The sequence below is a fragment of the Platalea leucorodia genome (assembly GCF_965183815.1).
Source record: "Platalea leucorodia genome assembly, chromosome: 6".
Classification (NCBI taxonomy): domain Eukaryota; kingdom Metazoa; phylum Chordata; class Aves; order Pelecaniformes; family Threskiornithidae; genus Platalea; species Platalea leucorodia.
The window spans coordinates 50861547-50887468 of NC_138828.1; the positions used below are offsets into that span (position 1 = coordinate 50861547).

Below are 25922 nucleotides of genomic sequence, written 5' to 3' on the forward strand. Positions count from 1 at the left end.
ACAAAAGAGGAGAAAAAGTACTGAAAAATGTAATCTTAGTGCTTTTTTATTAATTTATTGAATAAATTAATAGGCTATGTTGGAAGATAAAACTGATTAAAATAGCACTAGAACTGGAAATACTTAAACAGAGCATTCCAAATGTCATAAGCAATAACCTAACAGCAGCTTTCTTGGGGCAGTTTTTTTCAGTGGGTTCTCTAAATCAGTCATGTTGGGGGAACTTGTGTTGTGTTTATCTGAGAACATTTTGACAAGAGCATCTCTCAGACTAGTGAGCATCTTTCAGTGAGGCTGCCGCTTCAAATCAGCATGGATATCCTCATTTTACATGTGAACTTGCTCAGAACACAATGAAGTGTGATAGCTTGTCTAAAGCTGGATCTAAATGGACAAACAAGAGGCAGAATCCTGAGGTGCTGATCTGCATTCTGCCATTTAGAAACAGTTTTTCCAGAACCTAAGGCTTTTGTATTTACTGCTTAAATATGACTTTCATTTCTATAGGTGAGCTATTATAGTCTCTGTAGTCTGCATATCAGCAAATCTGCAGAGATGAGCTGTTATAAGTAAATTACTTCCAATATGAACTTTTAGAGCTTGCTGAATTTTTCATTGTTTGTTTCTCCCTGTATTCTTTTCCTTGATAAAAGATTCAAGACGCGTTTTCTGCTTTTCTAACTGCTAACTCAGCTGTGTTGAGGGTGGTAGGTACTTCAAAGACTTTCTGTCCTTGTGTTTGCAGTCATTGGGACTTTGAGAAAAGGCTGCTACTGGTTTTATCCAGAACTTTCTAAGTATTAAATGTTGTGCTTTTTAATCTCTTTATATATTTTATTCAGAGTCTAACAGAGATAACTGTGAGAAAACTGACACAACACTTAAGGGGTAGCTGTCCTCTGTCAGATAACATTTACTATAGCTGCTGAAAAATTAGATTTTTGACATCAGCATCATCTGTCCTTTCTCTGAGTCCTTAGATACCTATGTGCCAGATTTGAAGGCTGCATCTGCTTTGAAACCTTAAAGACTAATACATTGCCAGGTTTGCTTATATGGTTAAAGGTTTTTTTGCATTTTTAATAACAAATTAAGTATGAAGTTGCATATACGGTTAGAGCATCTCTTGAATAGAGCAATCCTAATGGCTCTGTGCCACGCTTCAGAGTCTTTGAGGTGGAAATAAATTATAAGAAATTCTTATTTCTGAAGCTTCCAGTGGGCTTTCAAATGTTGGTGAAAATGCACTACTGGCTAATACATTTTTTTCCTCCCCATTTATAGAAAACCACAGCTGAGAAATTTGGTGTTTCTGGAGGGATCCATATTGTTAGCAAACACTAATCAGTTTTGTTTTAGTTTGGGTTTTGGAAGTCTACCTCCTCACTTCCTTCGGTGCTGTGGGAGTCACCTATGTTAATTTTCTATAAATTTTGCTGTTACAGCTGGATAGGTAAAAAGCCACCTAGTGTCCTCATGGAAGGGAGGACAAAAGGGTAAGCCCTGATTAAACGTGAGAAAATCAAATCAGAAGATAGGAATTGGGGCAAGGCCAGACTCTGCTGGTTCTGCTGCCCGTGGAACAAGCTCGCTCTTCTTCCTTCCATTCACTCACCGCTTTTCACTCCTTGGACAAACCTCCTTTAAAAGGTCATGAGTAGATGTAAACATACAGAGGCAAGCAGTGCCTGCATTTAGCACTTCGGAGAAAGAGAGCCTGGTCGTTGCGTCGGTGCTGCATGTGTCAGATGGCTAAAATAAGCCCAAAGTCTGCATTCTGCAGCCCTCTCAGAAATGGAAGTCATTATCAGTTTAGCAATCAGGGGAAAATAGCACAATCCTTTATGAGCTCAACTTCAAGTGTTTTGGTTGTTTATTTGATAATTTGAATACAGGCAACTTGTTATCTTGTAATTCTAGCATTTTTGTGATAAACCTAGTGATTCAGCAGTGTTTTCTGCTGTAAGTGTCTGAAATGTTAATGACAGAAAAATCATGTAGCCTACCTCTGGAGCAGAGCCTTACTGATTTGTAATTAATTGCAATCCTTTGATAAATAGAACCAAACTTCATATGAAAAGTCTTTTAATTCTTCAGCATTGAAAATAGCATTTTTGATTCTTTTTGACCTCTGTGCTTCCCAGCAAGTATGAGTTTTTATTTTGTGATTCTGTTCTATAGTGTCTCGAATAATGCCCCGTGTTGTTAATTATTATTTTTTGTATTATTGTAGTGCCAGGAGACGACAATAAGCTTCCATGCTACGCATGCTTGGAGGCAGTCTCTGACCTGAGGGGTTTACAGGCCATGCAGAATAGACAGAAGAAAGGACGGGGCATGGAACTAATGTTATTTGCTCAGCCACGTAGCAGGCAAATGCAGAGCTGGAAAAGGGCGTGGATTTCTTAGCCTTCAACTCCTGATTTCTCATTATGTTACCCTCCCTTATGAGGCTCACACTAAGGAGATAATTATTGTTGCTACTGTATCTGTTCTCAGATTTTTTTTTTTCCTAAGATGTAAAATACTGCAGAATTTACAGTAGGATTGATTGTCTCTTCTAAAACTCACAGAACTTAGTAAAGTATGAGACTTCCTTCTGTTAGCCTTTTTTCTTAATTATATAAAGATACAGCTTACTTAGTGGGAATATAATTAAGTAACACAGAACTCTCGTTCATGAGATTAGATTCATAGCTTCCCACAGATAAATTAAGATATATTCAGTCACAAACAGACCTCAAAGATCTTTGAACATGGCAACAGTAACATCACAGTGCTGTGTTTGCTGGATCTCAAGGTCTTCATACCTATTTGGGGAAGTACAGTAAGCAAGGGGAGGCTGAGGCAAATGCCAAAAGATGTTAAAGATAATGTCACTGAAAGGTGTGAAGTTTTCTATTTTTTTGCATGCCTGTAGTACACAAGATGGAAAAAGCTATTGGTTTATCTGAATGAATGTAAGAAAATGATGTACAAGTTTAGGGTAATGCATATGGGCTTTTAGCACATTTTTATTAACACTTCTAAAAACAGCAGTAAAATCTGTTTATGAAGAGAAAGGACTTGGTTTAGATTGTTCTGCAGGCTGATAAATCCGTTTTGTGAAGATTTGTGGGAGGCAGGACTTTGTTAGAACGGTGATTTTTTTTTGTTGTTTTGTTGTTGCCCCCCCATCTCATTATCTTTCGGCTCAGAGCTAAGTATTTGCTTTTCTATCTGGCTCAGAATATTGATCATGACTACTAAGCTGTTGTTGCTTTTAAAATAAACTTTGATTCTTCCTCTCATTTACACTAAAGCCTTTAGCTTGAAGGTCATTTTACACAGTTGGCAAGAAGTGCCGAAGAGCTGTAGTGTAAATGGTAATGAGGCTTTGTCCATTTTTGGTCTTTGTGTTTTTTGGTTTTTTGGTGGTGGTTTTTTTTTTTTTTTAACAGACTTAGGTTTCATGTTGGATCTGATGGTTGGAATATCTGTTAGAATCTGTTATACCTACATTTTCATCTATATCAAGAATAAGTGTTCTTATACATAAAATGCTTATGGAGCAAACAATAACTGTCTCCTTTTTCATATTAATGATGCAATTACTCCCATCCTTTATTCCTAGAGCCAAGGTTGTGAAGAAGCCACTGAAGAATGCAGCACAGGAATTAATGAACAGGCCAGTTATGCTGTAAATAAACTTCGCCAGCTAAATGACAAGCTTGAGTATAAGAAACAGGCCCTAAATTCCATATGTAATTCACCAAAACCTGACAAAAAGGTAAGTACCTTTAGTGTCTTCAGTCTTTTTTTTTTTTTTTTTTTTAATATTGTGCGTGTATAATACCCACTTGTCTCAGGCTCTTTTTGGACAGGTCCGATTGCTATTTCAATCAGCCTGTTATAGAAAGTGAAATCAGAGCTTAGTTCTAATTGTTTGGGGTTTTTTTCCATTTTTTTAAAGCTATTGTAACTAAAATTGCAGATATGATTTATATTGCTTTGTTTGTCATAGAATAACGACCTCTCTCCCAGTGGTCTTGCTGCTTTGTTGGTGGCAAATAGTATTTCTTCCTTATATCTCTACCCACCTGTATCTGTGTAATTCACGGCAGCTGGTTTTGTGTCCCTGCCACATCTGCAGCACTGCAGGGGAGGGATGTGCTCGTTAACTTCTGCTCCCTCTGCTGGCTTTGAAATAGCACAGCACAATTTCATAATCTACGGTTGTGACTGACTTGCTCAAATAAAGGGAAGAAAAAAAACCCCCAAACCTATAAAAGTGACGGATTTCCTTTATAAGGAGCTAGGAGAAATCTGCAGGGCACACTTTTATCAGACTAAAAATTCTGAGGGATATGAAACTTTGGCTCTCTGAGCTTGGATTAAAAAAAAAAATTTCTTTTTGCAAAATGCAACAGTTAAGCAATTAAAGAACGCGCTGAGGCAGAAGCAAGTGATTTGCATTTGGCTTAGGCCAACTCATTTGCATTGCTACTGAGGAGGATATTACAGGACTGTTGTTCAGATGCAGCTGGGCCAAGCTTTTCAGGTGTAATGAGACTGGTTGCAAATGGTAGACCGTGGGTGAGACGAACAAGTAGCCAAGGCATCTCCCTAAAATGGCCTCCTGCTAGGGATGGCATAAATGTACCTGGGCATTAGTCATTGCTCAGGACCTGGGTTCTTCATACATTTGTTCTTCCGCTGAGGATGAGTGCTAAGATGCTGGTCTGAATAGAAGTGGACACGCCACTCATTCTTTGCTGTCCCAGCTCTGGGGATAGCTACCTCTAAGAGAAAGATGCGGACAGTAGCGTTTGAAGCCGCCCTGGCTACCTTAATTCCCTGTGTCCCTTCCACATCCCCCTTCTGCCAGAGGTTACCGCAGACAACTGGAAATGTGTCCGCGGCTGGTCTGGGGTGTCCTGCTCACAGCCGCTCTGCTGTGTGTGTGGCCTCAGCTGGCAGAAGATAGCTCTTATTTGTCATCCAACCACTACTGTTCAGAGCGGTTAGAGGACAGATGTGTGTCGTCCGTCCCGTTGTTCCCCGCCCCCCCCCCCCCCCCTTTTTTTTTAAATGACATGAAAAGATGACGAGCAGTCTCAGGCAATGTCTCTCACGTACAACGCCCACTGCCGTAGAAGATAGCTTGATCTTTGGAGGTCTGCGACTGTGGTGCCACCTTCAGTGTGTGTCTCAAGTAGTGTTTTTTTCCCTGTTTCTCCTAAAATATTCTTTGCCTTTGAAAATATATACAACTTTGAAACAGAATAATAAAATGGTCCAGTATCGTTCTAAAGTCTCAGTATTTGTTTTATAAGTGTAGCAGCTATTTACTTATGATGAAACCTTACCTGTTCTTCTGTATTTATGGATTGTTCCTGGATGTCATTATAGGAGTCCATGTAGGGTGACTGCACAGCAATCTGTATGTCGATACTAAATAAAATAAAATACAAAATTATTCTGAAGGTTAGGCATATGCTAGAAGGTTGTTACACAGCTGCTGTGTAGATAATATTTCACATCTTATATGAGACAGAAATTCTGAAAAAGACAAAATTACTGTAGGTCTGTAGAATGTACCACTTGTGCAAGTGGTACAACTAAGACTCATAAATTTGACTATGTGGCATATCATATTTTAAAAAAAGTGTCAGCTGCTTTTGCTGTGTTTCTAATGTCACATCTTATGTATACTTCCACCTTTTCTTGTCATACTGTCTCCTGGTAGTATGTATGGTTACTTATTTTTTTTGCCTATATGGTAAGATAAACTATTTCTCTTTCATGAGATTTTAATGGTGAGCTATGTCTTGATGAGATCATCTTTTTAAATGTGTGCTTTCCACAATAGTGAATCCTTTCCTTTCCAAAACGAAAATGAATTAAGTAGTAACTTTCTGAGCATTTGTTAACATAGCTAAGTTCCTAGAAATGAAGTCTATTCCCAGGTTCTTCAGTCACATTGTGTACATCTGAAAACGGTAAGGAAGGTGTCTTTAGTAATTCATATTTCAGTAATTGCAATTTCAAGTTTGTATAAAACACATAATGTGTAATATGTGTGTAATACATAATGCTATGTAAAGTGCCTTTATGCTGATAATGTGATAGTAGCATGTCTTTCTAACTAGTTTTTTTTTTAGTATTGAGGTTGACCTTTAAGATTACTGTGTGTTCTAAAAGCTTCTAAAAGGCATCATGGATTCTCTCTCTTATAATTTTTTTTCCCCATGTGAATTGTTCTTTCTCTCCCTGCTTTTGTCCCTTTTCTCCTTTCCAAATAGTGTCCCTAAACGCACGAGGCGTGTTGCACAAGCTTTTTCTTACCAATTGTAATCAATAAACTTTCCTCCACAGATTGTTTCTAAGCTGAAGGATGAAATTACTCTGATGGAGAGAGAGCACAATGACCTTCAGCTGCACATTGCAAGAACGGACTGGTGGTGCGAGAATCTTGGCATGTGGAAAGCCTTCATTGTCTCAGGCGAGGTATGGGGTTTTTATGGCTTTTTATCTTCTGGGTCAGTTCAAACTTGCATGAAGAGAAGAATAAAACCTGTATTTACTTTCCTTACACCTTTGTGTACACTGCGTATACTTCATATTTACTTGGGAGGAAACCTTAACCTCTTCTGAACTCCTCTGTTTCCCCAGTGACTACTACGATGCATATACAAAATTTCTAGTCCTCAGACTGTTGTAATGGAGTTATAAAAATACCTGCATGTACGTGAACTGGTTTTGGCACTGGGTAAAGCAATTTGCTGTCTTGGGGGCATTGTTTTTCATGAGAACTGTCTCTTGTTATATTACCACGCTATCACACTTGGGTGCAGTTGTGTCTCTGCTATATCTCAAAGATGCAGTACTTCCAGTGTTTGTGTTTTGTATTATTATATTTAATGGCAGTACAGTTTCAAGGGACTAGAATACCCAGAAAGTGCTTTAAATCTGTGAGTGAGTTGAAGTAGTTAATTTTTTTTTTTTTTCTTGATCTGCTCTTCTGTTTCGGTGTAGGCAGACAATTGTAGAATGAATGTAAAAAATTTGTAATGGAGCTAAAAACTATTACCATCTCATGGCTTTCTACTAACACTTGCCATGAAAGGAACCCAACAAATGCTTGTTATGTGGTAACTGTAGGCTCACACTGTGTATAAGCAATCTTCTTGACAGTATCACTTCAGAGAATTAAAGATTAATTGGATCTCTACTGGCTTGCCTTCCTGTCCTATTAATAAAATATTCCTTAAATAAGTATAAGTAGTTTCCTTGAGGTAATTTTTCTTGGAATTAAAAATTATATGCTGTTGAGTTTATTTGCTTATGTTTTGAGCTCTTGCAAACTATTAATAGGTCTGTCAACAGTTAAACTCATTGTTTGTGAAAGAAGAAATAAACCCACAGGTTAAAAACTTAAGGTGCCATTTTGAAAATCAGATTCTCAATGTGTAAGCATCTGCGTTTGTGGTTTGTTTTTTTTAATGCTGTTTGCAGGTGACACAGTTGTGAACAGTAAAACTCTTTAAGTTCTCTTGAAGAGTTCTCTGTAGCTTTTGAAGTCTGGTTTTAAAAAACAGCAATACCATGTGCAGCAAAACTGCAGAACAGCAGCTTTCTGGTAAGGGGCACCACACAGAACTGCTATGCATCTCCCTTACTACCAGATGCCAAGGTGGTTTGGCTAAATAAGAGGGAGGCTGGGAGAGGCTTCTCATTACTTGCTGCCTTAACTATAATTTATAAGTAGTACTGGATTAGATAATTAAATGCAGGCTTGCATTAATTGTGCTGTTTGCAGCTCTGTGCTTCAAAGGGTAGGCTGGAGAAAACATTAATGCTGTAGTTATCCATGTTAATTAATTGCTCGGGAATGTTCTGGCTGCAGTTGATGATTTCAGGGGGTGTGAGTAGGTGACATTGTCGTCCTATCTGCAAAATACGCCGTTGCTAATCCTAGCACGTAGCTCTGATTTTTAGAGAGAGAAAAACTTGGTGGACCTATTTGCAGAAAAGCTTAGTAAAAGTAAATTTTGCTATAGAATTTGAGCTGAAAGTGTAATAGCCTGTCATTGACCTTTTAAACTGATTTACTAAACCAGTTAATAGATAGTGCATAAAAAAACTAGAATTACTTAAGACTTGGGGAAAAAATTGCATGTCCAAACTGTTGTTTGTACTCTCTTAGCTTGAATCTTTCAGTCTTTATAGTTTTTAGTCACATAAATGCACTAGCTCTGTGTGTGTGAAATATATAAAAAAATCAATGTAAATGGTATAACCTACAGGTGTCTTTTGGTAACTGATATTTCTGATACAACTGTCTTTGGAGACTCAGTGTTTTGGCTGGTTGGTAGAGGTTGAAAAAAGACAGTGAGAACGTGCAGATTGAGGGGAGCGAGCCATGATAATGACTTGTCTAATTCTGTGAGTCACTTCCCCATGACAGGTATATTGCCCCTATACCAGCAGGTATAAAACTTAGAGCTACGTAACCTATCCTGCTCTACTTGCTTTAATCGCTTTGGCCTTGTATTGTATTTGTATTTGGCCTTGTTTTGTATTGTAGCAGATGTTCTGCCTCCTCTGTCTGAAGAAAGAAGAATGTTTCAGAGCATAACATCTTTTTAAAAGTCTATTACTTTCGTAGGGAATGGAGTTTGTAGATTTGAATAAGGTGAAAAAATAGCTTGTCTTACTCATTTAAATATCTTGGAATTTAGGATGTTTCTGCTCAGTGGAAGTTAAGAAAATTAGCTTCTTGTGCATTGAGGAAAAGAACAGTGTGCCCAATATGCCTTCTACGTGGCCTTTCTGTGTTTAAAAGGGACTTCTAAGGGACTTTTTATTTTTAACAGCAGTCTGGTTAGACCCTATTTCACTCCTGCACAGCTTGGGTGGCTTGTTTCAGAGAGCTGCCCTGACTGAAGGAAGTTTCTGGTGAGTCATGCAGTTCTTTGCTGGCTTAATGACTGGGCTAGTTTTTGTTAATGTTTAATCATTCCTGACGGATGTCTGGACCAGCCCTTAGTGCTTCTAACAGGTGATTGAACGGCTTTCCTTGGCAGCTTGTTACTTTACTGAACTATTATTACAGTTTTTGTTAGTGCTAAGTGTACATTTTACCTACTGCAGCTAATAGCTATAGCTTCTCCTGGGAAGTATTTAATAATATTTGTTCCTCATTTGTTTTTGCAATATTTCATTGAATGTTTCTTACCGTTACCACACCACACACCCTGGTAAGAGGTGCTTGCTTCTGGCGTGCGCCTTGTAGGTTTTATTAATGGGTGTAGGTATGTCATCTTCATTCGTGTCTCTGTCCGCTTTGGGACTTTGTGCCTCATAGGGAGAAGGCAGAAATCTTTACCCTCTGTGGCCTAGGTATCTATGGCATGCTAGTAGACAGTAAGTTCTGAAATAATTAATCTTTACATTGTCTTGAGGCTATGGAGTTGCTGCCAATGCAAAAAAAAAAAAAAAAAAAAAAAAAAAAAAAAAGCCTGAAGCTGCTTTGGGTACTTGAGGGCTGATTCTGTCCTTGCCAAGTAAGTAGCAGTGAATAACCTGAAAGACTCATGTGTAAGCTGAGGAAAGGGACTGAGAAAGGGCTGAGGAGGCGGCTTGTGGAAATTCCATCCCAGGGGCTGATTCTGAAGCCCTCGCCAGTGCTGTGAAGCGATCAGAGCTTGAGACTATCACAGGACTTTTGGATTTGGAAAACCAAACCAGAGTACAAATGCTAAGCTTATGCTCATGAAGAATGAGAGCTGGAAGAGGGTTAGGATGGTTCTCGGAAAGAATTGGATGATTTTTAGGATGGGAGTAATAGAAGCGTGGTGAGATCTCACGGCATGGCATGTGAGGTTTGGCATTCAGCATGAACTCTGGGCTTCGGCTCCGACCCATCGGAGCGCCTTTTGGCTGGAAGCAGTAGGTAGGCTGGTGGCTTGTCAGATGTGCGGTTTGTCTTGAGTGGTCTGCAGGTGTGAAAAAGGGAAATGCATCCCTGGAATACATCAGGAGAGGAGTTTCCATTCGAGATGAGGAAGTGTTACAGTCGCTCTGCAGGTGCTGGGCTGTTGGGTTTGAGAAGGGTGGAGCTGAATGAGGAACTTCTCCCATGAGAAGTGATTGTGAAAGCACTTTTCATTTGCTTAGCTTAGCAAAAAGGAGACTCAGAGGAATAAGCCTGTCTATAAAAACACATCAATAAGGGTAAAGGTAAGGGAGGGGTGAAGAGTTGTTGGAACAAATGGGAAATGAGTTTGGAAATTGAAATGAAACTTCCAGTGACCAGGGTGAGGGTCTAGAGCAGACTTTTAGTGTAACGGGGATGGAAGAAAAAATTGTTTCACAAGTTTGAATTCATTCATGATAGCAATTGTGTGAGATGGTGCCTGTTATAGCAAGGGGCTAGATATCCTGATTTAGAAGACCCCCTAACATCCCATTTTTCTTTTCATTTTCCAGTTATCTCATTAATTTTGAAAAACAAATGCACAAGTACTTAAGCTGGTCAAAAATTTTGCTTTCTTAAGAAAATCCTGAAGACTTTCTGATATTTATATGAGGGTATTTGAAGGGAGTTGTAATGTGTCTCCATCTAGTAATCGGAATTTAAATGATTTTGAACGTGGATCCTAACTTGAAAGCAGGAGGAGTACTAAGTCCTCCCGTTTTGAGAATGTGCACCCAGAGGGGTGACTCTCTCCTGACAGTTACAGTTCAGATGACCCTGCGCAGGGGCAGATCCCTGCCCTGGGGACGAATGTGTAACGGAGAAGGATGCGCCTGGCTCAGGTCAGCATTTTCAGCAGGGATCTCCCAGTTTTCAGAAGCGGCTGCCAGGAGGTGTTTGTGAGTCACCTGCAAACGCAAATCCAATCTAGCTCAGGGGTAGACAGGGCAGGGACTGTCCCAGGAGATCCCAGTCCCTCTGTCCCCGTTCCCTCTGACCTACATTTTGGAGGCTATTCAAGCATCTCTTTCTGCGGTAGTCTGGCAGGAGAAAGGCAGTTCCCCAAATAGCTGTGCTGGGAACCAGGCACATTTTCAGGCATTCAAGCTGGTGCTTTGTATTCTGTCCGGGTGCTGCTGCAGCTTTTTTTACAGAGAGATGTGAAACTTAGGCCTCAAATCGGGTTTCCCAGTGGTCCATGTGCAGCTTCAGGAGGAGTGCATTGCAGGGAATGTTCTCCATGTACAGCTCTGAACAGCTGTAAAATACGAAGATACATTTTAGCTGTGTGTCTTTTATGATGGTGATGTAGCTGCTCGTCAAATTATCTGCCACTGGCTTTAAGTGTTATCAGACCTGTACAGGCTTCTCGGAAAATGTGTCATAATTATATAAATTTTAAAGTTTATTCTTATCCTAATTGGATTAGTTAAATATTCTTTAAAAAAAAGGCTCCAAAAGCTTAAAAATTACTACTTTCCTCAAAAAGATTGTGTGAGAGTGATATTTTAAAATTACCTGTTATTTGCATGTATATTAAAACAAGCATTTGAGAGTTTGGCTTGGCCAAAAAAAGCTGTGTATTTTGTGCATTTCCCTCATTTGCCTTTCATAATCTCTTTGGCTGTCTCCTTAAAATAAGTAAACAAAAATCTGTTACTATTAGGACATATAAGGGTGAAATTCTGGGTGGCTCCTCAAATTAAGAAATAATATGGTCACACTGCTGCTGTTGTCTCAAGAAAAATCATTTAATTTCTTTGCTGTGGTTTCCCCATTTGCACCGTGTGGTTAATCACTCCTCCTTCCTCTGGCTGTTGTACAGCTTGATTCATTAGTATTTTTGTAAAGTTGTGAGCCCCTCTGAAGTAAACACCACATGGATGCCACATGTTCTGTGTATGCAGAATAGCTCAAGTGAGCAGAGAAATCGCTCCGAGACAGCACCAGCTGCTGCAGGGCCCAGCTGCAGAGCTGCTGTGCCTGGTGTGTGGGTGAGCCTTGGCATAAGCGCTGGGAAAGGAGGTGGGAATAACGGGAGAACAGTCAGGAAAATGCAGATGGGAGAGATGGAGTATTGGTAAGCAATCCAAAAGCTATATGGTAGGTACTCTAAAAACTGTAATAATACGTGCAGCTGTTTGAAGAAGACATGTCAGGGAGGTTTGATTGCTGATGGACAGCATTGCAAAACTGTATGTAATAGTGGCTAGCTGGAGGACTGATTCAGGACTGACATAGCAGTTTGGGTAAAGTTTAGTCCATTAAGGGAATTGCTCCACGCGTAGCCTTCAAACTGCAAGAGAAGCATGGGACAGTGATGATGACTGAATTCGCAAGCCAGTCATCTGGCAGCCCAAATGTTCCACTGTTTGCTCTCACAGTAGTATACCTTATCTGGTGGTTTCTTCCCCACAAGGTTTTAGAAGAGAATGGAGAGCAAGTGCCCTGTTACTCTGTCATGGTGAGTTTACAAGAAGTTGGTGGAGCTGAAACCAAGAACTGGACTGTTCCCAGGAAGCTCAGTGAGTTTCAGAACCTACACCGGAAGCTCAGCGAGGTATGAATCTCAGTTAGGGGAGGGAGAAGATGCAAATTGCTAAAATTTGTCAGAAGGCTGCTTGGAGAGGGGAAAACAAGATAAAAAAAATGAATATTGCCAGTTTTTATGCCAGCCTTTTGGCTTTTAGCCTTTTAGAGATAGTTGTCTATCTGCATATCTCTGGCCTCTGCCAGATGCTTATAAAATGTGTTTATAAATTTTTTTTTTTTTTCTTAATAACGCATGTTTTACTGGACTAACCCAGTGTCAAAATTGTATATGCTCTGCACTGTCATGCAAGAGCCTGCTTTAAAAACTAGATTTTGTCTCTGGCTTCCAAGGAAGTATTGGAAAAGACAGCTTTTGGGGACAGAGAAGGTTTCCTTTTACAGTGCTTTAACCTTTCTGTCTGATAAGGGACAGATAATGATGGTGCTGTCAAGGGAAAGGGTTTAGATGTGTCAGCCCATAGTGAGTAAGGGAAGGTGTGTTTCAAGGTGCTGAGAGGGCTGTGGAAGGGAGAGAAGAGTACAAAGGAGTCTTTTCATTTCCGTTCTGAACCACCTGTGTTTTTCTGCACATATATGTTACGTGAGCTCTCTTTTCTTCTACACAGTGTTTTCCATCATTAAAGAAAGTTCAGTTGCCTTCCCTCAGCAAGCTGCCCTTCAAATCCATAGACCAGAAATTCATGGAGAAATCCAAGAACCAGCTTAATAACTTTCTGCAGGTAAGAAAACAAAGACAAAACCAACAGATGTCTAAACAGGAGAATTGAATCATGCCTCTGGAGTGTATGTTGCCTCTCTATTGACTGAAGAGAGAGCCTAGAACAAATAGGTCAGATGTAAGGTTTGATGCTGTAAATGTCAAAGTTGTCTAAAATGCCTCAAGTTGAGATGAGTTTGGCTGATAGTAACCATTCCTCTAGTGGTAAGTTCATTTAAACTTCAGTTAATTAAGAAATAGTAAATAATGAATCCTGTAATTGCCACTTTTAACTACAACATTTCACAACAAATTTCTTAAAAATTAGAACTTTTTTTATTTAAAAAGTAAGTTATAAGATTAAAAACTTTAATCTTACTAATTCTAATACTTTAGAACTAGCTTCTTGAAGTATCTTTGAGAGATGTGGATTTTTTTTCTCACTCTACCTCTGAGCCATGTCTTGATCAGTTTTATTGGATGGCCTTGACACATCTTGTTCCTTAACAAGAAATATTTAATTGATGTGTTGTTTCTGTCATCATTTTTCTTTCATAGAAATTGCTCTCTGATGAAAGACTCTGCCAGAGTGAAGCACTTTACGCCTTCTTGAGCCCTTCCCCAGAGCATCTCAAAGTTATCGATGTGCAAGGAAAGAAGTCATCTTTTTCACTCTCCTCGTTTCTAGAACGACTTCCTGGTGATTTGTTTTCTCATCAGGAGGTAAGTGGTAGAAAAGTAATCTTCCCAAATTAAATTACTTATCCAAAGTAAGCAGGGAGAGCCATTAATATAATGCATTTGGATGGCAGGTAATATTGGAAGGCATTTCCAAAGGTCATTTTTAATTTACTGTAAGTGAACAAAGAGTCAGAAATAAGAGCTGTCTATGAATTTAAAAGGTGTTTCTTAATACAATAATTTTCCTGCCTTTTGATAAATATATATAGGCAAATGTGTAACCTTTCACAAATAAACAAATTGCAGCCCATGTGGAATTATTTTTTTTTTTTATAGCAGAATTTCCCACTTTTTGTGCTCTTGACGTGTATTTCAGAGGGGTCTTGACAGGTAAAAATAATTCTCTCTTAGGAAGCTTCTCTTGGTAGGGAACAGCTGTGTGTCCTTAATTCCTGGACAACTTCTGAAGCAAAGCTAGTTTTGACAAAGAATTTTGGCAAATGGTACAGGGTCACTGAGGGAATTTGCAAATACGGGCGGGAGCCCATGTGAGCAAACCAGTTGGAGAATTTGATAATAAGCCATAGAAAAACATTGTCTTTCAAAATGCAGTGAAGAATAGATTAATGACTAAAATAGCTTATTGACTAAAATTTACCATAATTCCATGGCTCTCTATTCTGTGTGGTTCATGTTGCAGATAGGCAGCCTCCAAGGAGCTGATTCTATTCCCCTTTTTGGTTATATGTTATATGATATAGTTCTGTTCTTGCATGCTGTAGTTGTCTGCAGTGGATGGGCCTTGGGCAGGATAAATGGAGTTTGGGGAACTTGTACAGTTCTAGCCTGTTAATAGGCAAAAAGGTGGTCTAACATATCTCGGGAATAAAAAAATCCTATATATTTTCATTTTTTAAAATTGCACTGTATTTGCACCTAGCAGCTGAATGCATATGTCTCATTTCAGAGTAATAAATATAAAGAAAGTTTGAGAAACCAATTTTACACTTCGATAGAAGTACTGCAGTTTTAAAAACAGAAGTGCATTCACTAAAATGACTATTAGGTAGAAGTAGCGTAAAAGCATAGAAGCATGAAGCTATTTGTATTTCGCTATTTAATTGAAAAACTTCCTCGAGGAAAAAAGCCAGACTGCACGTATATTGTATTACATGAGTGCGTAGGAGGAGATAGGAAATATGGGAGAAGGAAAGCGAGTTTTTAATGAGAGTGCGTGAGAAAGGACAGAGAACAAAGAAATGAAGCAGAAATGAAGCAACTGGTACTGAAAAGCTGAAGGAAGTAGAGCAAAAAATGCCCGCAGAATGTGGCATCAGAGGAGTCGGAACATACCTTCTTACTCAGTTTAAACTTAATACTATTTCTTATTTGTTACTTGTGGGACTCGGAGCTTAATTTTGGCTAGACTGTATTATGCCAGGCACTGCGCAAATGCAGACAAGGACCATCCCGCTTCACATCCACCTTCCCTCTCCTCTCCTCTCCTCTCCTTCCCTAAGCTTAAACATGAGATGAGACAACAGAATACAGATGGACGGAGTATAGGAAACTGTTAGACCCTCTGAATCAGTATGGCAAACGTTTGTCCGAGTTTAAAAATAATGATAAAATTAAGTGGAGGGAGGGGAATTGTGAGGCAGTCTGGGATCTGCTCTAATTTTTCTTGGACACCCTTGTCTTTCAGTGTGAGCTTTAGATTAGCTCAGTCTTGCCCAGTGACGGCATTTTGGATAATTTAACTAAAGCAGTTAAACTAGGATAAAATCATTTGGTACAAGGTCATTAATGAAGTTAGTTGTGTTAAACCACACGTTACAAAGCTGTTACAGTTGTGTTCCCTTTGTAACTAACAATTCCTGGTGAAGTTCGTATTTTTGGACTTTATAGAAGAGAATGTTCTGATACAGCTCTCTCTTTGCCTCTTAGGTCTCATCTCACATTTTTCAAATATGTGTTAGAGCAACAATATTACCTCTGAGTGCTGTTTTCAGGATTAAATATCGCAGCAATTTCAGATCTCTCATATATACCGCTCCTTGGACAGGGCTAGCTTTAGAACATATTTCTTAGCTCTCAAGACCAAAACCAAATCAGAGGGAAAAACTCAGTTGATATCATCTAGAGGAAGGGCTTTTATGTTGATGAAGTGTTAATGGATAGAAAATGCAGTGTGGTGTAAGAATTTACTCTTCTCATCGCGTTTTTCTAAATGATAGGGGATTCACTGAACAGGAGAAAAATAGAGCAGGGACCTCGGAGAGGTCATGGGGTTTACCTTCCTCCTCCAAGCAGACTCAACTGTACCGGCAAAATTCCTGGCACACGTTCGTCTAACGTGTTTTTAAACCTCTGATAACTGATGTTCTCTAGCCAAGCAAGGCAGCGTATCCCAGTTCTCAGCTATTGTCATGGTTAGAAACCTTTTCTTACTGTCTAGCCTAAATCTCCTTTCTTTAGCCAGCTAGCTCTTGTCTGCAGCAAACACAGAACAGTTTGGGTTAGAATCATCTCCGTTATCAGGAGTTACTACTTTCCTTTTGTCTTTCATTCTTTTATTTCTTAGACCAAGCAGCCCCAATTTCTCCTAGTTTTTCTTAGGTTATGTTTTATTTAGTTCTTATGGTTTTGCTCTGGACTTACCCGATTATTCATATTTTTCTTGGAAATGTGGTGACTAAAATTTGAAACACGATGCTCCCACTATGTTTTCCTATTCCCATGTATGAAAATAATTTTTATATCTATATGCGTATGTATGTCATACAAATAATGTTCGTGCCTAAACATCATGGTATTATACTTGCATTTTCCACAGCTGTGTGGCCCTGGGATCTTTTTCTGTAGTCCTATCAATATCAGTTGTTCTGTTTCCTGCATTTACAGTGATTTATTGCTGCTCTGCATCTGTCTTTATCAAACTGCCCCTGTGGGCTCAGTGACAAATTCAGTAAGCTCACCTGCAAACTCATAAGCTTATTTTCTGTTGTGTTGCCCAACTGCTTAATGAAAATATGGAATGATATCTGCTATGAAAAATTAAATAAAACATAGTATCTTGAATAATTAAAATAACAAAGTGCCAAGAAGCCTGTTGACCAGAGGAAGATAGCGAGCAGGACTGGAGTTTGCTCTAGGCTGCATCCCTGGAGAAAACTCTGTCATCAGTGAATTTGTGTGCTTGTGTGGTAAGATGGGCAATGATTTGTGGTTTCCTTGTGTGGCATTTCGTGTCAGTATGGTGTGCCTTTTTATTCCCTGCCCTCAGTCACAGCTCAGCCTATCTTTAGCAGAAAGCTTTAAAAGCTGGGGACTCATCAAGCTGTGGAAGTCAGTAAACAGGGGAGTGTACCTGGACGTTTACAGTGCACTTCAGCGCTGTGGGTTTTTTTCTTTTCTTTTGTTTTTCTGGTTATGAGGAGAGAAGCAGCATCTCAAGCAGTGCTAGAGAAAATGCCAAATGTGACGCAGGAAGTGAAGGGTACAGGATGATATATATATAAGTGTTGGAATATGCAACGCTGTGGAGTTACTTACGTATAGAGTACTATGCAGGGCCATGACTGGAGAATATTCAGGGACTGGAAATGTACCCGAAGTCAATGATGGGCTTTAGGTAGGATTTGGAGGGTGTGAGGAAGGAGTCAGACAAACTGATGTACAGCTGAGGGACTGTAGGATACTCTCTGTATAGCAGGGTTCAAATGACAGGCAAGGGATGATTGACAGATTGTGACCGTAAGAATAAGGCCAAGAAAGACACCAAAATAATGCAAGAGAGCGAGCCATGAAGCAGGTTTTCCAGACTAGATGGGGGGGAGGCAGTATTAGATGAGGGAATGATAAGAAAGAAAGGAAGGCAAAGGAAGAGATGATGGATTTCTTTGAAAACCAGGGCCAAAGAATGAAAATTTGTCTGCACGCCATTCTGACCATTCCTGAACCAGAGACTGCGACATTGCACCAGTCTCCGTGGGCGTCAGGTCTGCCTCACTGCGGCTTTGCTCTAACCGTAGGTGGGCAGGGGAAGATGCAGGAAAGCAAAGGGATGTGCTGGCTGCCATGAATTATGGTAGGTGGTGTAATCCTGATGCTGAAGCAGATCTTCATGACACTGAGAAACAACGTGTTGTCTGCTCTTCCTTCTTGAATAAGTGGTACCGCCAAAACTGACGTGGTTTAATCCATTCTTCTCCTGTGAGCCTATTCTGAATAACTCTACTCCCTTAGGTACCCTCAGCTTGGGCATCCTCAGGCTCAGGTCACTAACTATCACTGTATTATGTTTCTGCCTGGGAGTGGTACTCGTTAATGGTGCTTGTCTTTGCAGTGGCCAGTTCCTCTTCTGCTGCCGGGTTTGGCTCCTGGCTTGCTGCAAGGACAACTTGCTGGTGCCTGATTCCACTGAGGGGCTTCAGCTGCGCAAGGCACCATCTGCTCTCCAGGAGAGACAGCTACCTGCTTCTCCCTGTGCAATAACCTGATTCTCTTCCTTTCTTCCTAGCTGCTTGGGTTGCAAACAGCTCCAGCTGGCTAGCTCCCCATCCTGGATGTCCTTCATGGGTGTTGTGTCAGAGGAGGCTTTGCAATCACAAATGCCTCTGAGTGCCATCTCCTGCTTACAGCTCTCACCTGCTTCCTAGCAGTACGTGGCTCCCACATCACCTGCTTTCCCTTATCCAGCTAGTGTTGGCAGGGCAATATAGGCAGTGGACCTTGCAAATCTGGGCAGATCCACCCAACATTGAGGTGCTTACTGTGGTAGGGCTGCAGGAAGATGATCTGGCAGTGGTGATAACTCCAGCAGTGCAGCATGTCCCCATCACTCTTGACCGGTGGGAAGTGCAATCCCTTTTCAAAAATCCCTGGTGAGGAGGTTCCTGTTTGCCAGATCCTGCCAGCAGCAGAGTTGGTAGCTCTAATGCCCTTTCTTGAGAGGGCTGGCTGTGCTCCTTCCCCAGAGCATGGCAGTAACTAAATCGATTCTGGAAGAAGGATGGGGAACTGCAGTGCATACCTGTGTTGTGTTTCTCTTCCTAGGAAGAAACGGAAGAGGATAGTGACCTGTCGGACTATGGAGAGGAGGTGGATGGGAAAAGGGACTCTCTTGCTGAACCATGTTTCATGCTGATTGGAGAGATTTTTGAGCTGCGAGGAAGTAAGCTGTATACCTGCTTATTTGCTAGTGGAATCTGTTGGCCAAGAAATCTGGAGTGCTTTGTTATTTGGATTTTTCTGATGTTTCAATAAGTGGAAATTTTCTTGCAATCTATATAGCCAGTTTGTTTGGAACAGAGCTATTCTTCAGTAGTTCATAACTTTGGTGCTTTCATTCAATAGTGAAATTCCAATATAACGTGGCAGTAAAAATGTAACTGGTAGGGGAGAACATTTGCATTCAATATGCTTAAGTTTTTAATATTAAAAAAAAAAAAATTGGGGAAAAACAGAAAAATACAAAGGCATGTTTTCTGTAAATAGGCTGCATGTTAGAATGTATGAATTATGAGGAAGGAAGGACGGCTTTATTATGGAACATGTCACTGAAAAAGCAACATAAATTTAATATCCATTTTAAGTGTATTATGTATGCATTTTAGTTCTACAATTTCTATAGTGGAAAAGATTCTAGAATTGTGGCATCTTTCAGTACCAGATTTTTTTTCCTCCTTTACATAACTGAGTGATGGTAATAAAGAAAAGTACTTTTGTTGCTATTTGAGTGTGCAGTTGCACTTGATGCTCTATAAAATTATTTACAGGGTAACTATTACAAAATGCAGCACCTTCCAAAAATGGCAGATGTATCTTCCAAATATAGACTTTCTTGTGCATGTGAGCAGCACAAAAGAAAGATTAACCAGTAATTACTAGGAAGCACTTGCATTTGTTTCCTTTATTTGTAATGAAAAGCTAACTGCTTGGTTTATTTGAGTGAAAATGTTTTCAGAATTTTAATGATGCTGCTGTGTGTACATTATACTAGTAGGTATGAAAAAGGTGTGAATTCTGAGGGGTTTTCTTTTTTCTGGTAGAAAAAGGGGTTTGGGTAGTTGTATGGCTCAGTAAACTTGAAATATTTTTAAACATAAAAGTTTACAGTATAAACTGCAAATGCATATTACAGATATGTTTATGTAATCTGCAAGACTTAAAAACCATATAGCAAACAGTGCAGGGAAAGCAGTCAAGAAAAATGAGAACCACGTACAATTAGTGAAATCTTATAAAGGACTATAACAGATGTGTTTCCTGGGGGGGGCACAGAGGGGAAGGTTTCGGACATGATCATGGGTTCCCTAATGTTATTACTCTCTTGATCTTTTCTTTTCTGTGATTTTTCATTGTTCTAGTGTTCAAGTGGGTCAGAAAAACATTAATTGCACTAGTACAAGTCACTTTTGGGAGAACTATCAACAAGTAAGTAGCTGTTACTTTAACTGAACCTGCATTGTTGTTCTATGAAAAAAAAGTCTGAGAGCAGAATTGTTTAAAAAAAAAATAAAATCTGGACATTCTGTGGTAGGTGATAATCTGCATTTGTTTTCCACAGCTCAATTTACAAATATGTTGATTAGGGAAGACACTGATACGTGAATTATCTTTTTCCTTACTTTTTCTCCCTACGCAGGGCTTTGTTTTTGGAAGAACACAATATTTCATGGCATTTCATTTTTCATATATATATATATATATAAAATTTTTAATATTTTTAAAGATAGATAGATAGATATATAAAGCCTTGTTATCCTGTTTTTCTGAATGGCCTGGCTCTGAATGGCTTTTATTAGTTTCTGATTTATCTTAAAATCCCATGAAGATTTTTGCCAGATCTGAAACTAGGTTCCTGTTTTAAGTAATTTCAAATCACATTCATGTTTCTCTAAAGAGACTGAAATAATGTTTATACATGACGAGAACCATTAATTTATACGTGAAGCCTGTACATGTGTAACAGTGATGTGTTTTCATAAGGGTATTTTTCTGTATCATTTGATGACATGTCTGCCAAGTAAGGCCTGAAGGAGGCTATGAATTAAGCGTGCGTGCCTGCACACCTTTCATGTGGAAAGCTATATCATTGGTCAGAAGAATTTTGGGAAAGCATTCCCTTTTTTGTCAGATACAAAGGCCTACAGTAAAACTGGATTCAATAGAGCAGATGATTGATACAAACACTTTTCCCATGACTCTTCGGTCAGTACTGATGCTCTTATGCAAGATGATGATGTTCTTATGAAAGTCTGTGAATCTGTGATTTCTGTAGCACAATCACAAAGGCAAAGGGCCACTGAGAATCTGATGAAATGCATTATTTTGCTTTGCCGTAGCAGTGGGACTATTACTCAGGTAAGTGTCACAGCCCAGAAATCTACCAGCAGAACAGGCTGTTCCTTCGTCCAGTCAGTGACTAAATTTGCACATGCCAGCCTGGCTTTTAAAACCTCTCACATATGTTATGTAGCCGTAACTTGGACAAGAAGGGATGGAAAGTCACGCAGTTGACTCCTGGTGAACTCATGGTCTCTGACAGTATCCATTTGCCGAGTTTTTAATTGATAGGTTCTTTTGTTCACACACTGCTGATAACTAACATGAAAGGCACCTGAGAGAGAGTGTGTGTGAGCACAGCGTGCGTGCAAAGTTCCTATATAGCTTTTTACACGTTGGTTGAATTTTTGCATTTATTGATTTTAAGGGTTTTGGCTGTACTGTGGCAGAGTTAGGCAGTACTGCCTGGAGCCTGCTGTCTGCCTCAGACTCTTTGTGCTGAAGGCTACAGTAAGTGACTGCAGCCACAGGAGGAGGCTGCTGTTTCCATTTGTAATCCCTTCAGTAATGCGCTGTTGGTATCTGTGAGGAAACCTGCCATGCTTTTATCAAAACTTCATCTGTTTTTATCTCACCAGGCACATCTGTGCGTGCAACTAGTTTGGAGTTCGCTACAATTAGTTAGCCGATTTTTATGTCTTTACCCAGTGGAGCCTTTGTACTGCCCATCCTTGAAATATATACACATTTCAGTTGTAGTACTTGTAATTTGTGATACATGTTTGTGGATTACATTGAAATGTAGCCTTCTCCACATCTCAGTCAGGTATCTTGAGTGACCGAGATCCTGGAGCACCCAGAGCTGAATACGACTTGCTGTGATGCTGGTCAAATCAGCTCATATAAATTGGGATGATTACATGAAAACGAGCATCGCTTCCACTACTTTAAGGAGTAAAAAGAATAAATCTGCATAAAATGTGAAAGACCAGCTCTGATGTGCTTGCTCCCTTTTACACTTCTTTACAGGCAAATCCGTGACACTGTACACTGGATGTTCAGTGAACCGATGCTGGTTTATTACATTGGTGTGTTTCGAGATGCTTTTTGGCCAAATGGAAAGTTAGCACCACCACTGAGAGCCAAGAGCGATGAACAAAAGCAAGAGACAAAACAGAGAGCACAGCAAAAACTACTTGAAAACATTCCAGGTGAGATCACTTTCATTCTGCTTAATCATGGATTTAATAACTGGTAAGGAAACTGGTTAATCAAATACTGTTCTGCTGCATTTTAGTTTTTTCCTGTAGAGTTGTAAATTATGGTTATTTGCATAAATAAGGATAACTTTGGCCTTACTCTTTGCCTCTCCTGTCTGTCTGGTAAAGGGCATGGATTGGGGTATTATTGGTGGATGCAAAATCCAGTATCACTGTATACTTCTGTACGTATTCAACAAGGAACCTAAGTCAAGCCTCTCTCTGCTGGTTTTCTGCGAGCAAACACCAGGTGGTTCTGCTACCTGGAACTGCTTGACAAATAGGGAGAGTGGCACTACCCCAATTGCTTCTTCCTCTTACATTTCAGAATTGAAGAGGGAGGCCTGCCCAGGCTGTCAGTGTTGTGTGTTGCTGTCTGTTTCTGATAAGAGCTTTCAGGGCAGTGAATGTTAGAGGGACCTGCAGCCTGGGCAGAGGCGTCCTAGGTTGAGTGGGGTTCCCAGTACTGTCCTTTGCCTACCCTTGCCTCCCAAGCCCAGGCAGCTTCCTCTTCAGCATGCACGTTTCTGGGGCGCCATTCCGAGATGCTCCATCCCGCCCGTCCCATTCACAGGGCAGGGAGTCCAGTTACAGAATTCTGACTCCAGAGATCACGTAAACCCAAAGGCACCTAACAGGGAAGAACCAAAATTCGTTCCCTTTAGCCCTTGGAAATGAGCTTAAACATAGCTTGAATGCTTTTTATCTCCCCTCCATCTGAATAGAATGTACTTTAATGAGCTATTTTATGGCTTCACTGAGATCTCATATACCCCCTTGCACTAGGTTGTTTAATCAACTTTTACTGCAAAAATAGCAGCAGATATGCATGCAAAATATTCGTCATTTGATGTGTAAACAACCGCCCATTTACCCTCTCTGTTATACTCACCTACTTGCCTAGAATAGCCTTCCATAGTTGGTTTGTGGTTTTCTTTCTTTGCTTCCGACTTTGGAGAGAGATGTCAGCACATAGCTGAATGCACCTTAAATTAATGATGAAGCATTGAATCACTATTTATTCTCTAATTTAATCCAAAATGTGAACAATTGACTTAAGAGAATTCTCTTATCTGCTTACTTGTGGGAAGTATTTTCTGTGAAGACTGAGAGGCAATTAGAGTGCTAAATCTGTTAGAACTGTTGTAGGAATTCTGTCTTTGTGGCTGAAAGTGTATTTAAGTGAATGGTTTAATGATGTATGAGATTAGACTTTGCGAGGTGAACTACCTAAAAGGCATACTATACATCATGTTAAAACACTTAAAATGTTGTCATCGAGATGCACACGCTATTATTTAACTGGAGAATAAGGGTATCTTTTCAACCTGTGACCCGAGTTACCTCTGTGTTTTAAAGGTTGGTGAACGGGGACTGTGTCCCTTGTAACCGAGGGCCATGAAGTGCAGTGGTTTTGCTTCCCCTCCTTTACGGGCAGTAGTGTCAGCTGGAGGTTTTGCCTAGCGCGACTGAAACAATATAAGCTGAAGTAAGGTTTGTTGCAGATACGCTGCAGAGTCTTGTTGGACAACAAAATGCCCGTCACGGTGTAGTGAAAGTGTTCAATGCGTTGCAAGAAAGAAAGGCGAACAAGCATCTACTCTACGTGAGTAACCAGAAAAGTAGCCTTTTAACTTTATAATCCTGTTAATTGCTGAGATCTGCTCGCTCAATATTAAAGCCTGGGGTGTGTGTTTTTGCAGAGATTTATGTTGGACTATTATTCTGTGTGCAAGTAACTTTCGTTTGTTATTAAGTCAGAAAAAGACGTACTTGGTTCCATCATTTGACTAATTTTGAATAACAAAAAGCTGTTCAAGTTTAAAAACAGTATCACTTTTGTCTAAAAGAGATCCTCTACCACATCCAACTTGCCTGACTCCATAAGGTGCAAACTAATTTCTTCATATAGCTGAGAAAAAGAAACGTACCTTGTAGAATCCTAGGGAAGGAGAGCTCCAGGACGTGACAGCCCTCCCGAAGTCCCGCTCCTCTACGGCTGGTCGGGGCCGGTCGAGCATGCAGCTGGATCCAAGTACAAGCCCTTCACTCTCAGTCTCTTCTGGCTCGTTTCCTTCAGCAGCCAGTCACGTAACGCAGCCTCTGCACAGGAGCGGAGGCAGCCCGCTCAGGAGGCGCGTGCCCTGGTGCTTGCTTGGGTAGCCACCGCGGCTCTGACAGAACAGCACCAGTTTCTACGGGGTGGGAAATCCCCACCTGAAAGCTGAAGCTGCCCGCGGCACGTGCCTTCTTTCAGCCTTCAGGCATTTCCCATGTTATCCGTAGGGCGCGTGCTAACTTTAGGGTGAAAGAAAAGTAGTTGCGCGAATGACGAGTGGAATGACCCTGCGTGCTTCTGTTACCTGTGATGCTCTGAACATGTCAGAAAGGAAAGAGAAATTCTCAATTGGCACCTGCGCTCATGTTAACTCTCTTCTGTTTTTCAGGTTTTGCTGGAACTGCTGCTAACTGAACTGTGTCCTGAGCTCAGAGCTCATTTAGAGCAGCTTAATGCCACTTAGGTTTGAAACTGCACAATTGGACCACTAGAGAAATGTCTATGTCCAATAATAGACATGAAACTTATTTCCTCTTTTCCATAGAGGGCTGAGGACTATGATTATTTTTAGCGCTTTTCTTTCCTCTTGAGTTTTTTTGTGAAGTAAAGAGACTTGAAAAGATCTGATGCTGTAGTAGGGTAGACAAAACAATGCTGTATAGTTGCCAATTTTTATTTAAATTGTTCTATTTGACTACTCTTCTGTTTCAAATATAGATTGAAAAATAAATGTTCATATAAGCTGAAAGAAACCAGAAAATATTTTAAACATTTATGAAAAGAAATTTTGCTTATAGTGGTAAACTAATGAATGTTGTACAGTTCTAATCTCCTCACTGAGGATTTGAGCATTCCTTTTTTTCTTGTGTATTGAAAAAGCCTTGTCGTGCAATATTACATGTAAAGCTATTGTGAAAATTTTATCAATTTTGTTTTTACCAAAGACTTCCCGTAGTTTGAAGCATTTGTAAGCAATAAATAACACAACTGGATTGCAGTACTTGATAATGAGGCTGTTGTGACAACTAACAAATGAGTTTGACAGCGCTGGTTTTGTAAGGAATATTTACGTTACTTTGAAGTCTGTGTCGAAAATACGTATTGTAAACTGGTATGTCCTAACAGAATGCCTGTGTTAAGCGTTAGTTCAGAGATTCGTGCTTATGAATTGCTTCTATGAATGATTAAGTAGACATTTAATTAAACCATTCTAATAACTTCCCTGATACTACTCAGGGCTGTTTTATTCAAATACCCCAATTTCAAACAACCTTCAAATCTTTCCCTTATTTTATACAAGGAAAGAAAACGATGTCTTCAGTGGTTTTTTTTTTTAATTTATGTAAAAAATATGTAAATATGATCTTAATGCACATCTAAACAATTAAACATCATAAAAAATCCCTAGGTGACACTCATTAC

At 39.9% G+C, this 25922-nt stretch overlaps 1 protein-coding gene across 1 annotated transcript in view; it reads left to right on the forward strand.

Annotated features, from left to right (window-relative positions):
* The window catches only part of SNX25 (sorting nexin 25), an 87022-nt gene extending 61210 nt beyond the window's left edge, over window positions 1-25812 (forward strand). Inside the window, exons 10-19 of the mRNA XM_082314959.1 lie at window positions 3614-3769; window positions 6358-6489; window positions 12381-12521; window positions 13120-13233; window positions 13770-13934; window positions 18951-19068; window positions 20264-20330; window positions 22212-22393; window positions 23947-24047; window positions 24889-25812. Of these exons, the coding sequence (XP_082171085.1) occupies window positions 3614-3769; window positions 6358-6489; window positions 12381-12521; window positions 13120-13233; window positions 13770-13934; window positions 18951-19068; window positions 20264-20330; window positions 22212-22393; window positions 23947-24047; window positions 24889-24963 (1251 nt within the window). The 3' untranslated portion in view covers window positions 24964-25812. The remainder of the gene's footprint in view (window positions 1-3613; window positions 3770-6357; window positions 6490-12380; window positions 12522-13119; window positions 13234-13769; window positions 13935-18950; window positions 19069-20263; window positions 20331-22211; window positions 22394-23946; window positions 24048-24888) is intronic.
* The last annotated feature ends 110 nt before the right edge of the window (window positions 25813-25922 follow it).